Source organism: Aulonocara stuartgranti (genome assembly GCF_965226115.1).
Source record: "Aulonocara stuartgranti genome assembly, chromosome: 18".
Taxonomy (NCBI): Eukaryota; Metazoa; Chordata; class Actinopteri; order Cichliformes; family Cichlidae; genus Aulonocara; species Aulonocara stuartgranti.
The window spans coordinates 2357703-2371056 of NC_138954.1; the positions used below are offsets into that span (position 1 = coordinate 2357703).

General features: G+C 40.8%; 2 protein-coding genes across 2 annotated transcripts in view; both read right to left on the reverse strand.

Annotated features, from left to right (window-relative positions):
* The window catches only part of LOC309693974 (immunoglobulin lambda-1 light chain-like), a 255987-nt gene that overhangs the window by 61572 nt on the left and 181061 nt on the right, over positions 1 to 13354 (reverse strand). The window lies entirely within an intron of this gene.
* On the reverse strand, positions 6260 to 8993 carry LOC309694477 (uncharacterized protein). The gene is made up of 4 exons (XM_082514583.1): positions 8902 to 8993; positions 7297 to 7608; positions 7090 to 7164; positions 6260 to 6736 (listed from the first exon to the last, which is right to left on the reverse strand). Exons 2-4 carry the CDS (start codon positions 7511 to 7513, stop codon positions 6588 to 6590), a joined length of 441 nt encoding a protein of 146 aa, XP_082370709.1. The 5' UTR covers positions 7514 to 7608; positions 8902 to 8993; the 3' UTR covers positions 6260 to 6587.

Genomic DNA, 13354 nt, shown 5'->3' on the forward strand with positions numbered 1-13354 from the left:
CCTTTTCAAAATAAAATAGAGAACATGAAGACTTAGACACGACAACAAAAGCTTAACAGACCTAAAACACATGAGACTGGACAAGGAACCACAAACAGAAACCATGGAGTTAGATGATATATAATCACTAACCTAAACCTCCACTAAACCCAAAATAAGAATAAACACAAACTTATATTCACCAAACTAACATGAAAACGTCAAACCTACAAAATAAAACTCAAAACACTGGGTCAGAGACCGAGCCTGTGACACCTTCATTACATTTTCTTCATTTCTGTAATAATCTTAACCCAGAAAATTCTATTACATACACATGAAAATATGCTTCACATCTTGTTTTATGCAGTTTATGCAACTTTACTTCCATCAGGACATTTTCACAAGAACATTCATTGTCCTTTTTTACTCCAGTTATACACAAACCCATTCTTTTACTGTTTATCAATCACAGTTCACTCAATATGAATTTCTTTTAAATAAATCATATACAGTGGAACCCCGACTTACGAAGTTAATTCGTTCCAGAGGGTCTTTCGTAGGTCAAATTTTTCATAAGTCGAAGCACATTTTTCCATCGCCTTTTGAGTGAGGCGGTGCTGGCTGCAGACGAAGTTCTTGGTGGAGGAGGAGGTGGTGGAGGTTGAAGAAAGCATACGTATGCATGTGTAACCCAGCTGGAGAAACGGGTAAAAATAAGATGAGCTTTATAAGGTATTTGTTTAGTTTCAGGATCATTCTTTTATTTGTTTTATTTTATTGTCACAAGAAGTGAAAAAATGTGTTTATTTCCACACTTCCTGCTGTGCCTAGCAGGAGCTTTTATTTTGAAGGTTAACAGGAAGTTGTGTGTTTTAACATGGCGTATTGATACCAGCCATTCGAGGAAAAGAAAAATCTGAAGCTATCTTGATTAGCAGCAGAAACTGCCGCAGTTACGGAAGCAAGGCTTCATAAAAGTTGTCAAAGAGTGTTCAGAAGTTATCGGCTAACATTTCAATAGTGAGTTGAATGTTAGACAGAGCTGCCGAAATCAGCAGAGGTGGCGGCTAAGTTAATAGTGTTCCACGTGTCTCGAGTACTACAATTTTTCAGGATGTCAGGTCTTTTAGTGAGCTTTGAGCTCCACGAGAAAAGACCAGTGATTCCAATTGATGGCGAGCCTCCCAGTGTGATTTCCAGGATCCAGATCTACACAACCAGTCAGACGGCCAATGGTTTATCTGGTTTCTGGTAGGATTCCACCAGTCACCCCGGCTGGCAACAGTGAACGGATAAAAAGAGTGCACTCTAGACTATAAAAACACTAAGTGTGAAACTTCACCCTTTTTTTGCTGACTGACAGATCATTGCAGATCATTCCCTCATTCGATCTGTGTTTTGACTTGACTGACCCTCTACTCTATAAACTCTGAGGAACAAACTGAACTATAAGGTTGCAACTAGCAAATACTTTCAAAGGGACAATTTTAAATTTTTATTTTGAGGGCCCTAGTTGTTGTTTTGCTGTGAAAACTGTTATTGTCAAAGTCTGAAATTTCTGTGTGTTATGATTATTCGCACTCATGTCCAGCTCATCCCCGAATCTAGAGTGAGGTGTACTTACCCAGGAGTGGGTTACACATGCATACATACGTACGTGTACATGTACATAACATTTTTTTTCTTTATCTATGTCGTTACGTGGGCATTTTGCCGTATCACGGGCAGAAATATTGCCGTTAAGTGCCTTCGTAACTTGAACTTTTCATTAAATGGGGTCTTTGTAAGCCGGGGTTCCACTATTATAAAAGTCAGAGATGAAGAAACCGGTGCCTGCGTGTCTCATAACACACACAAACACACACACACACACTCAAAGGACAAACTCTCAGAGGCCTAATTTTCAGGATCATAAAACTGGTTAACTTAAACATATTTATATTTAATATTCTGATCTGTATGGTGCAATTATGCATAATTAATCTTCAGTAAGATCACATATAAATTATGGTTCTGTGTTTAAAGTTTACAACACTTGATGCTATTTCTCTGATTCAGAATCACTTGAAAGATGAGTTGATGACATTTCTTATCTCCCTGCATTCCTACAGACCAGATTATTTGCTTTTAACATATTTGGAGAATATTAAATGAAAATTGCTGTATTTTAGCCTCCTGTCACCACACCCTCTCAGCTGTAATAACAGGTGGCAGCGGGGGGGTCGGGGGGCTTCAATCTCTTTCTACCCCCAGGTCACATGACACTTTGCCAGCAGCATCATGCTGTGGTGGTGTTTTGCTACATGAGGCTGAGGTATACTTCACAAGGTGGCATGAAGAAGAACACTAATGTGGTTGTAGTGCAGAAAATCCCAGGACATCAGCCAGGACGAGGACAACAAGTACAACTTAAATGGTAAATGGCCTGTATTTGTATAGGGCTTTACTTAGTCCCGTGGACCCCAAAGCGTTTTACTCTACATTCAGTCATCCACACATTCACTCACTGCTGATAGCAGCTACATTGTACCACGGCTGACCTGGGGCACTGACAGAGGCTCTGTAGGTGGAAGCAGCAGGTCTGACTCTGCAGTTTTCCTTAGTCTGCAGGAAAACCACCAGTTTGCTCAGGTTGTCTTTCAGGACACTTCTGTTGGCTTTTCATCTCCTTCCTGTTTACTTTCAGTCAGAGACTAAATCATGTAAAACTCATGTTTATTCTGAAAGCTGAAGGAGGCTCAGACCACATATCTTAATACAAGCTGCTTGTTCAGGACGACATGTTTCCTAAATTCTCTCTGTGAGGATAAAGCACGACTAACAGGACTTAAAACCAAAGAGGGAATTAAAACCTTTCAACATCATGAACAGAAACACTAAATGTACAACATTTCCTTACTAGCAGGACTTGCAGACAGTGGGAAGGAGCAGCTCTGTTTTTCAGGGAACAAACCTCTGACACAACCAGGTCAGGGCGGCCATGACCTGCTGGGTTTGGACAATTTCAGAACCAACTAGATGGAAATGTGTCCAAGAAAATCAGCGTCCTAATGAGCCGCTGCTAGAAGGACAAAATCCTGACCTGACATCAGTCCAAGTGTCTGGTTAAATGTACTGAAAGGTGTTAAACAACAAGTGCTGCTGGAAGAGTTTTCATGAAGAGAACATTAACACTGTGAATGAGGGATGGACTTTGACTCAGTTTGACACAATCTGTTTTTCTTTCACTTTGAATAAATGTTTTTGTGGGACTGAGGATACATTTGTTTACATTTGGAAGTTTGATGTCATCTGTTCCTCTTGTTTCTGTCTTAAAACAGGATGAAAAATCTGTTTAAACAGAAATAAATCGAATTGAATTTCTGACAGCAGTAAATAAAAATGGTCCCTGAGCTCAGTATGTTTGTGACTCTGAGATGGAGGTGAAACATGTGAAGCTGGGCTGTGGTTTACTGCTCTCTTCCTGTCACAGACACTGTTTGACATCTGTTCATCTGTTGGTTTTTGTTCAGGCTGCAGGGATCATTTCTCACTGTGGGGAGCAGACTTATAACAGGAGCAGTAGTAGGTGGCTGAATGATCGCGTTTAACTTTATTTATCTTCAACTCACAGCCGTTCTGTGTATTCATGGATGAGAAATCATCTTTCTGAGGATGACCGTAACCTTTCTCTATGTAACCACTACTCTTATCAATATAAAGAATCACTCTGAATGTTTCTTTTTCTTTCTTCTGGTACCAGAATATCCAGTCATAATCACACTTATTAATCCCTCCACAGCTGAAGGAGACACTTTGTCCAACTCTCCTGGTCAATGTTAAATCGTCCTGAATCAGCTGTTCTGCTGCCATGGTAACCAGTGCTGTAGAGACACAGACAGATAGATGAAGGTTAGTGTGACAGTGTTTGTTACAGGTTGACTTTGTTGGCTCCTGATTGGCTGGAAACACTCACCTGAACACAGACAGCACAGAGCAGCAGCTGGGAGGAAAAGCATTTTGTGCAGTGGTGTTTCCTCTGGTGAACCTGGGGAGAAGTGGCGCTCTGATGCAGCTGAGGCCAAACAAGGACGAGCTGTGAGATCAGACGAGGGCCACGTGGTTTCTAACAGGTCCTCAAAGCTCCCATCAGCCCCTGCGGCCCACAGATAAGACTGCTGCTGCTGATTGACAGCTCAGCTGAAGCTGCTGTGGTTTCATCGTCTTCATTTCAATCTGACAGCAGATCCAAAAATCTGGGTCACATGATGCACAAACACTCAGAAACATTCATGTTGCTGTGAATTTACTAACACACACTGTTATCTGTGGTTTAACAGCTGTGATGAAAACACTAAATATAACGAAACTATTAATAAAAATACAAATATAAAACATTATTATGCTGTAAAAACATTAAAAAATAAAGAAAATATTGTAAATAAAATAAGATTTAACAACATTTAGAGTAAAAATCTTATTTGAAACAAACACATGTGGTTCTGTTGTGTGTTTAAATATGTGCACGCTGTGGTTCTGTTGTGTGTTTAAATATGTGCACGCTGTGGTTCTGTTGTGTGTTTAAATATGTGCACACTGTGGTTCTGTTGTGTGTTTAAATATGTGCACACTGTGGTTCTGTTGTGTGTTTAAATATGTGCACACTGTGGTTCTTTCCCACATCTTCTAATGTGTTTTGTTCCAAGTTGGTTTCAGACTGAAGGATTCATTAAAGCCTTTTTAAGAATCATTAAAATGATGATCATCAATTCTAATATCTATAAACAGTAATAAAAACAGGGCTGTGTTTCACGTCAGCTTCATTTATTTGTAGCCATGGTTAGATTTCATCTGCAGCAGGCAGTCATCCACCTTTACACACACATTTACACAACAGTACAAAAGTACTTTTTGATTCCTGAAAGAGAAATAAGACAAATGTTGCCTTTGTATCATCTCTGATATGGAAGGGATCATTTGAAGATGTGAGTGAAGGACACAAATATTTGGATCTGGTGTTGTTCTACATTTTAGGACTAAAAGACAGAAGGAAGAAAGTGAAAGTGACTGTGCGAGGCGTTGAAGTCATGAAGTCAAGTGGAGGCCGCTGACTGCTGTTACTTTCTGCTGTACAGGTTCAACAGGGACTCACAGTCAGCCTGCTAGAACATTTGGATGAAGAGAAAAAGGAGGAAAAAGACTTTGAGGGACAAATCCAATAAGATCAGCATGTTTTGAATGTGGGAATACAACAGTTTCCTCCACCATGACACACACTGGAGCCTCTTTTTGCTCACAGCTTCACTGTTTGTCTCAAAGTTCAGTTTGGAGGCCAAAATTGTTGCAACACATTTGTAAGTTTGCACTAATTTCACTGTGTGACCCTTAATGGATGTAATGAAAGAATCAGTCAGTGAAATATGAAGCTGTGCTGTAAGTTTGGAGGAGAAAAGTGTCTGAGTGACTTTAATGAGGTGAACACATGAATACAGAGCACTGACTGACACGTACACACTCCTTTAATGAGTCGCACACATTTTTGTGACTTCATGAAATGTCAAAAATGACACAACACACAACAAGCTGCGAGCACATTATTGTGTGTTTGCTGTTTGTGTGCTTTGTTTGCTGTTATGATAGCAGGCATACAGCCATGTTCTCAATGTCTCAGCTATCATTGATTATTGCTGCTCTTCCTCTTCTATTAGGCACTTCAACTCAATGAATGACACACAGAAAGATTTCATGACTGTGTTCTTCACAATAAGGAGAATATGTTATCTGCATCTGAATGACTCATGTTGCCTTGTTTCTACTTTGTTTGCATATTTCTGCTTGTTGGAAAGGATTTTCTGAATCATTCAGTAGTTTTTGTAATAATAACGACATTTAGCAAGACTTCAAAATGATTCTCCAACATTTGCTGTTCAGACTTGATCTGTTCTTACGTGTGTGATATCCAGAATGAAAAACTCAGCTCAGGTAATAAAATGGGAGCTGAGCAGACTGCAGGGGCTTCATGGTCTCTCCTTTGATTCCATTAAAGTTCATTTGTCAGCTGTGAGTTGAGGATTTGAGCTGTTTCTCTCACAGGTGAAGAACACAGATCCTTCCTGGAATCATTCTTGAAGCAGAGTTCCTGCTTGTAACTGTCATTGTGTTATTAAAGTGAAAGCCACAGCTAACGGTGTGGAGGCTGCAGAGCAGAAACCCACACAGCCCGTCTGCTGCAGGAGAGCAAGTTTGGATACAGTCAGTTTGTGCTTCACTCACACGGGTTGTTGTTGATCACACAATGAAAGTAGAATCAAACTCTTCATCTTCAAATCTTTATTGTTCACACAAACACAACTACACTGTTTGACATTTGAAAATCAAAGTGAAAACTTGTGATAAAAATATTCCTGATGGTTTTTGTTACTACAATAAAAGTCACAATAAGCACAAAAAGAATTCTAACTCAGAGCAACAATACATGTAAAGATGTATTTATTTCAGACGATCTTCTAACTGTTGAAGAAAAAGGCAAAATAAGCTCAACACATCATAACTAACATTTGTGATCAAAGTGATGAATGAGATGAATTGATGAGATGTGATGGTGAGAAAAGGCGAGCAGGAAACAGTCAGTCAGCATGTGTGCAGTTGGTGGACGCTCCCTTGTTTGTGAGCATCATCAGCAGAGAGAGTCCACAGCAGTACACCAGACTCTTCACTATCAGCACTGTGTACAGCAGGCAGAGCAGCTTCACCCTGCACTGAGACTGGAAGGACACTGAAGGACAGACAGACACAAAGAGACAGACAGACAGTCGGGTTATTCCTCTCAGATCAAGGAGAAAAAGTCCAAATAGAAACAGTCACAGCTTCTTCTTCAAGTGGATGAATTGATGTAGTGTTTGTGTCCACTTGGGGGCAGAAGAACTCCACAAGCAGCTAACAAACTGATCTCTGACATATTATGGTCTGTCTGCTGTTTGGTGCTGAGCAGCTAGTGTACAGTGGCTTTATCAGAGCTTGTTGGATGAAGATTTGATCAATTAGTGCAACTTTAAGAGCCTAAACTTGTTCCAGCTGCCTCATTGGACATTGGAGCTGTCCATGCAGAGAGGCAGCAGGTGATCTTACAGTCAGCTGGCTGCAGAGCTGGCAGGTCTGCTGGCTCTCTCTCTGGAGGACAGGAGGCTGCTGGAGCTGGAAGCTCTGAAACAGAAAAGGAGTCAAATGTTTGGAGCTGCAGTGAGAAATGTCAGTCCTCTGCTGCTCTGCTCTCTTTGACAGCATCTCCACATGAAGCTGAATCACTGCTGAACACAGTCACCAAGCCTTCATTACCTTGTTGTGTTCGGGCCTCCACTGTGCCCCCCTCGTGCTTCACCCAGCAGCTGTATTTATATGTGTCAGAATGGCTCCCATCAACCATCCTGATGGCAATGGTGCGTCCCGCCTCTCTGAGCTCCAGCTGCTCTCCCTCAGCAGGGGGCAGCTCCTCCGCTTCTCCGCCGTTCTTCTTCTGTCTTTTCCAGGAGAACTGGACCAGAGGAGGAAACATGGCTGAGGCCACACACAGCAGGGAGCTGTTCCCCTCCAGGTGGGCTCTGGATGCTGCTGGGTACACGCTCACCACGGGCTTCACTACCTGCTCATCTGAAGTTTGACAGCAGCAACAAGCAGCACAGACACACATTCACACAGTCAGCAGCAGCTTCCAGCACTGCACTGCATTCAGTCTGATCCTGGAAACTACATGGACTCTGATCACTAAACTACTCATCAGCACAAAGTTCACTACATACACTGGAACACTCAGCATGATTTTACAATTAAAATTAAATTCATTTCAGTTTAATTTGTCATTTGTTTGTTTGTTATTGTTTTAAATAAAAATTTAATTCAGTCCAACTTTAAAATATATACATTTGTCTTTATACAAGTCATAATGTATTTTCCATATTAATCCTGAGACACGATTTCTGACAGAGATACTCTTCTTCCCAAAAATACATCTTTTTTAAAACATATTGTACTGCTAATACATTTTCTTACATGTGTTTTGACCATATTTGTCTTTCAGACTGATGTCTTCTTAAATCTTTTTGTGTAAAAATTGGAAAAGAGCTACTGTGATTATTTTGTTTTATGTTTGTTATACATATACAAACTGTAGCAACCATTTCTACACAATAAAAATGAAATTGTGAATTGAATGTTTTCTATAAAATGAGACATACTTTATCATATTTTTAGTAATAACGTCCACACTATATGACAAAGTATATTTAACAAAAGTATGTTTCAAAAAGTATTTTGAAAAGTCAAGTAATAATAGCTCTTTTACTGTCACGTACAAATCCACACACACCAGTCATAGTCAGAAATACATCCATAACAACAATGTCATATTTTCATATCCTGTCTGAATTTTCTAATCAGTATCTGTTTTAATCACTTTATTTACCAAAAGACAATTTTTGAAGTAGCTACATAAATGTTAGAATATTAAAAATGGATTTTTCTTCCTAAATGGTAAATGAACTGATTCTTTTATAGCGCTTTTCTACTCTTCCGGAGTACTCAAAGTGCTGTATACATAAAGTAAAAATCTGCTAACAATATATTTCTTAATCAACATTTTTTTAATCTCAACCTCAAATATGATCTTGTGTTAAAAACCAGCAGAATCACTGAGAGGATCAAATCCTAAATATTTGTAACATCACTAATATTTGCAGAAATAAAGAATAACTTTAGTTGTTCAGTGAGATTTCAACATGTTTTCAGAGATTATTGAGCTTTTCTTATGTAACAATGGCTGCAGATGAATTCTCTACTAATGATGAAAAACTAACATGTAAAGCCTGAAGCAGCACAAACTGACTTTAAACACATTTTCAGCTTCTACAATAAAACAACTGAAGGAAAATAAATGTTTGTTCTTACCTGTTACAGACAGTTTAGTTCCAGAGCCAAAGACCCCATAGCTGTACTCTCTTCCTGCCACTCCCACAGTGAGACAGACTGCTACAAAAACCTGTCTGCTGTTGAATTTATCAGATGTTTACAAACGAGGAAGCAGGAGCATGTTCCAGGGTGGACTGACATGATAATTGCTTAAGACGTTTTTCATAATGGACTTTGCTGTTTCTGACTTTCATCTGGTGCCATCATCAAGTCCAATTCTTTCAGTACTTTAGTTCATCATGAAATAATCATAGTTTTACCCACTAGCTCTTTGCTGGTAAATTTAGACCTTTATATGCTGGATCTATACCATCTAACTCAGTGATCCTATGTCTGCAGTCTATTTATGCTTTTCTTGGATATTATTTATTTTTATTTATTTATTTATTTATTTATTTATTTTTTAAATCCCAAGTTGTCATTCTGATTGTCTGGCAACATCTGTGTGGCAGGCAGGATGTGGATCCAAATGCAAGACTTGGAAAACAAGAAATCAATTCAAAAATAGAGCTTTAATGCTAATTACTTACAGTAATGCAAAAAAAAGTCCCAAAACCAGTGAATGAACAGTGAATCCAAGCATCAGCTATCTGTTGGAATGCTACTTTGCAAGTAACCCCAGTGGGTTACGTTGTGGGACCAATGGAATCTTCCATAGTCAGTATCTAGTAGTTCAATTTTCCAACGTTCAGAGGAAGGAACCTCTATTGCTACTGGACATCGGTGAGCTTGAGAGCCACCATCTACCGGAACCAAATTCCCTGTATGTGTCTGCACATATACTTGGCCAATAAACACGATTCTGATTCTGATGAGCTGCAACATAAATGGTATGGCAAGGGGGGAGCCAAGTCGAGGTTATCATCACTCCCACCCAAGATTGGGAACCAAGTACAACGGAAGGAGCATTGAGTGTGAGAGGAGCTGACCTGAAAGATAGGATCATGGTGAAACTACAAGCTTGGAACCTTCTTAACCGGTTACCAAGGCTACGTGAAGGTCTGCTAGAAGATGTGAATGCAGCACTACAGGCAATCTCTACTATGACCGTCACTGAAACCAACCATCTGAGCTCCAGCAGTCATCACGGGGATGCTTGCCTAGAGATAAAGAGCCACAGGGAGCAGTACCTATGGAGAGGGAGACTATAAGCTAAGTTCAAGGTATCATGGAGAGACATTAGCCAACTGTTGGAGCTACAGAAAGGTACAATGAGGAAAGAAAAGGGTGCCCAAGAAGCGAAATGCCCATACACGAGGCCTTGGAAACTGCCAGGCAAATACTCTATGGAATCAGCCAAGGTGTACTCTCAGGGGAACAACATGAAAGTGGCCCCACCAAAGCCGGAGACGGAGTACTGAAAGAGCATATAGGAGAAGGATGCAAACCATAACAGCAATGCTCAGTGGCTAGTGGATTTAAGAGCAGAATAGAGCAACCTCCCTGAACAGGGTCCAGTAACTATCACATACTCAATTCCCCCCCACACATGGATCCTTCATGTGATCCCAATATGAATAATTACACAGCACGAGTAGCCATTAGTGTCTGGCAGCACAAATGAACCAGCTTCTAGTACATGAGAGACACCCTGAATGGCTAACTGAAGGCCAGAAAGTCCTTATCCCCAATGACCCCCAGAAAAGACCAGTCCCATCCAACTACTGGTTAATAACCTGCCTCAATATGGAAGCTCCTGTGAGGCATCATAGCAGCTAAGATGAACAGGCACATGGCTTAATACATGAGAGAGACCCAGGCCTTGTTTCTTAATGAATACCAGAGGAGCAAAACACCAGCTACTGGTAGATAGAAGGCAGACATTGCAGAGTATGGCCTAGAAGTACTATGGTCAAATTGGGACATGCCCCCTAGGGTGGGTGAGAATACCGAGCTAAGATCCTGTGGGACTTCCAGATACGGACAGACAAAGTGGTTATGGCTAAGCAACCAGGCATAGTAGTGGTAGACAAGCATTGAAAGATGGCCCTAGTGATAGATGAAGCCAACTGAATGATAGCAACATCAGGAAGGAATAACAAGAGACGCTAGAGAAGTACCAAGGGCTGAAAGAAGATCTTGGGAAGATGTGAAAGGTGACGGCAACACTGGTCCCAGTGGTAATCAGAACATTTGGTGCAGTGACTCCCAAGCTAGGCGAGTGAGTCCAGGAGATCCCTGCAATAACATCCAAAATCTCTGTCGAGAAGAGCGCAGTCCTGGGAACAGCAAAGATATTGCACAGGACCCTCAAGCTTCTGGGCCTCTGGTAGATGACCCTAGTTTGAAGGATAAAGACCACCCACAGGGACGAGAGGAGAACTTTTCATATATACACTACGAGTCAAAGGTTTTAGAACACCCCAATGTTTCCAGTTATTTGTTGCAGTTAAAAATATTCAAGTTCAATGAATAGCTTGAACTGCCAGAGGTTGAAAAAAGGTAAAGTTACCCAAAACATTTCAGAATTATACAAAAAAGCCTTTTTAGGTAATATAAAATGGGTTAACAATTTAAAGCTGAGCGCAGCATCCGGTCCGAGCTCCCTGACCTGCACTCAATCTACAGCAGGCGGTGCCGGACCAAGGCCAGGAAGATGGTGAAGGACCTCAGCCATCCCAACAACAGACTGTTCTCTCTGCTGAGGTCAGGAAAGCGATTCCGCTCCCTGAAGACCAACACAGAGAGACTGAGGAGGAGCTTCTTCCCGCAGGCGATACGGTCTCTCAATCACACCACCACACAGTACTAAGTAAGAGCACACTATACACTTGATACAGACACATGCGTACAAGTACACATGTACTCAGACACAAATATACAGTCACCCCCCCCCCCCCCCCCCCCCAAACACCTTTGATGCTTACTTTGACGTGATGCTGTCAGGTGGGTCTGTGTCCAGCACCAGGGTTCGGCTGCAGGACTGGATGGTTGTTGTCTACATCAGCTCTCTCCCATATCCTATACCCCCCACCCATCTTTTTTTTTTTTTTTTTGTGTATTTTGTAAGGTGTGAAGATTCATATGCTTCATTGTGCTGAGCATTTTTGTTTTTCTGTTTTCAAACTGCTTTCCCATTTTTTCCCCTCCCCTTCCCTCATATATTGTGTATTTCGTTGTTTTTCTTACCACCCTGCTGCTCTCTGACCTGTCTTACCAACATCACATTTGTGCAATATGTACAGTCGGAAAGGGTCCTATTTCACTGAATGTACGTGTAACATTGCTAGTGACAATTAAATGGTTCAATCAGTCATGGAGGAGGAAGTGTAATTGTAACCCAGTTCCTAAAATCATCTCAAACAGAAAGAGAAGAAAAATTAAAACATTTAATGTTCATTGTTCTGTTCTTACTGTCCCAGTTAATGAAAGTGAAATGAGATCAAAATAATTATTTAAACATAGAAGGGATGCAGATTATATATGATATGCTCTGGTCAAACAAGGGTTAAGTTTCTCAGAGGGTTGATGAGCTCTGATGAGAGCCAATTGTTTTACCCCACTCCTCACATGTCAGCCAATCGGTGAAGCTCTAGGCAGCTCTTGTCCCTCCTTAGTACCAGCTCCCAAGTTTTCAGTCTCTTGCTTCTACAGCCGAACAGAGCAGACGGACTAAAACTTTTGTTATCGAGCGAAACCGGAGGGTTTACTGAGCTGTGGCTCCATGTAAATGCTGAGCATCCACTCGACGGCGGTAAGCTAAATGTGGCTAATCAGACACGTGATGTGCGGAGTGTCAGGTTTTTATATGGGACGAATCCAAAGACCAGGTCAGCGATTCCAGAACCCAGAGTGTTCCAGTGTTCACTGGATGGCGAGCCAACCCAAGATCCTAGGAGACGATATACATGTACACGCACACTCATTTGCACATTGATGGACTACAATCCTCTACTGTACAAGTAGTACGGTAGGACAGACAATCACACACACACTCCTTGTCAGATGAATTCTATGGGCCCCACCGGTACCATTTGGACTTAAAAAAGACTAATTCTTTTACTTGTGCACAATTTTATTTAATTCTATTTTTTTTTTGCTACTTTGGGGGAAATTTTTATACTTGACATTCTGTTAAAACCTGTTGTAATACTGTGTTGTTTACAAATTTCTTTTACAAGGCTTAACATCACTAAAGTACTTTTAAAGCCACATAACTGTGTTTGTCTGGTTTCTCTGCCATTCGTGTACCAGAGCTCTAAGAGTCGTTCTCAGTCTTCTGACACTAGCCCAAATTGCTTATTACTTTGGTAATTATCCATTGGTACTTTATGTAACTCCACATAAGTGCTACAAAAGTGGCGAGCCAGCCAGGAGCTCTTTGGTGCATGAATATCAGCAGTGAAACCTCCTTAAAGTGTGTATTGTCATTGAAACATCTTTTGCTATTGCCACAAGATGGATTTTGTATTGAGCTCAGGTATCAAAGTCC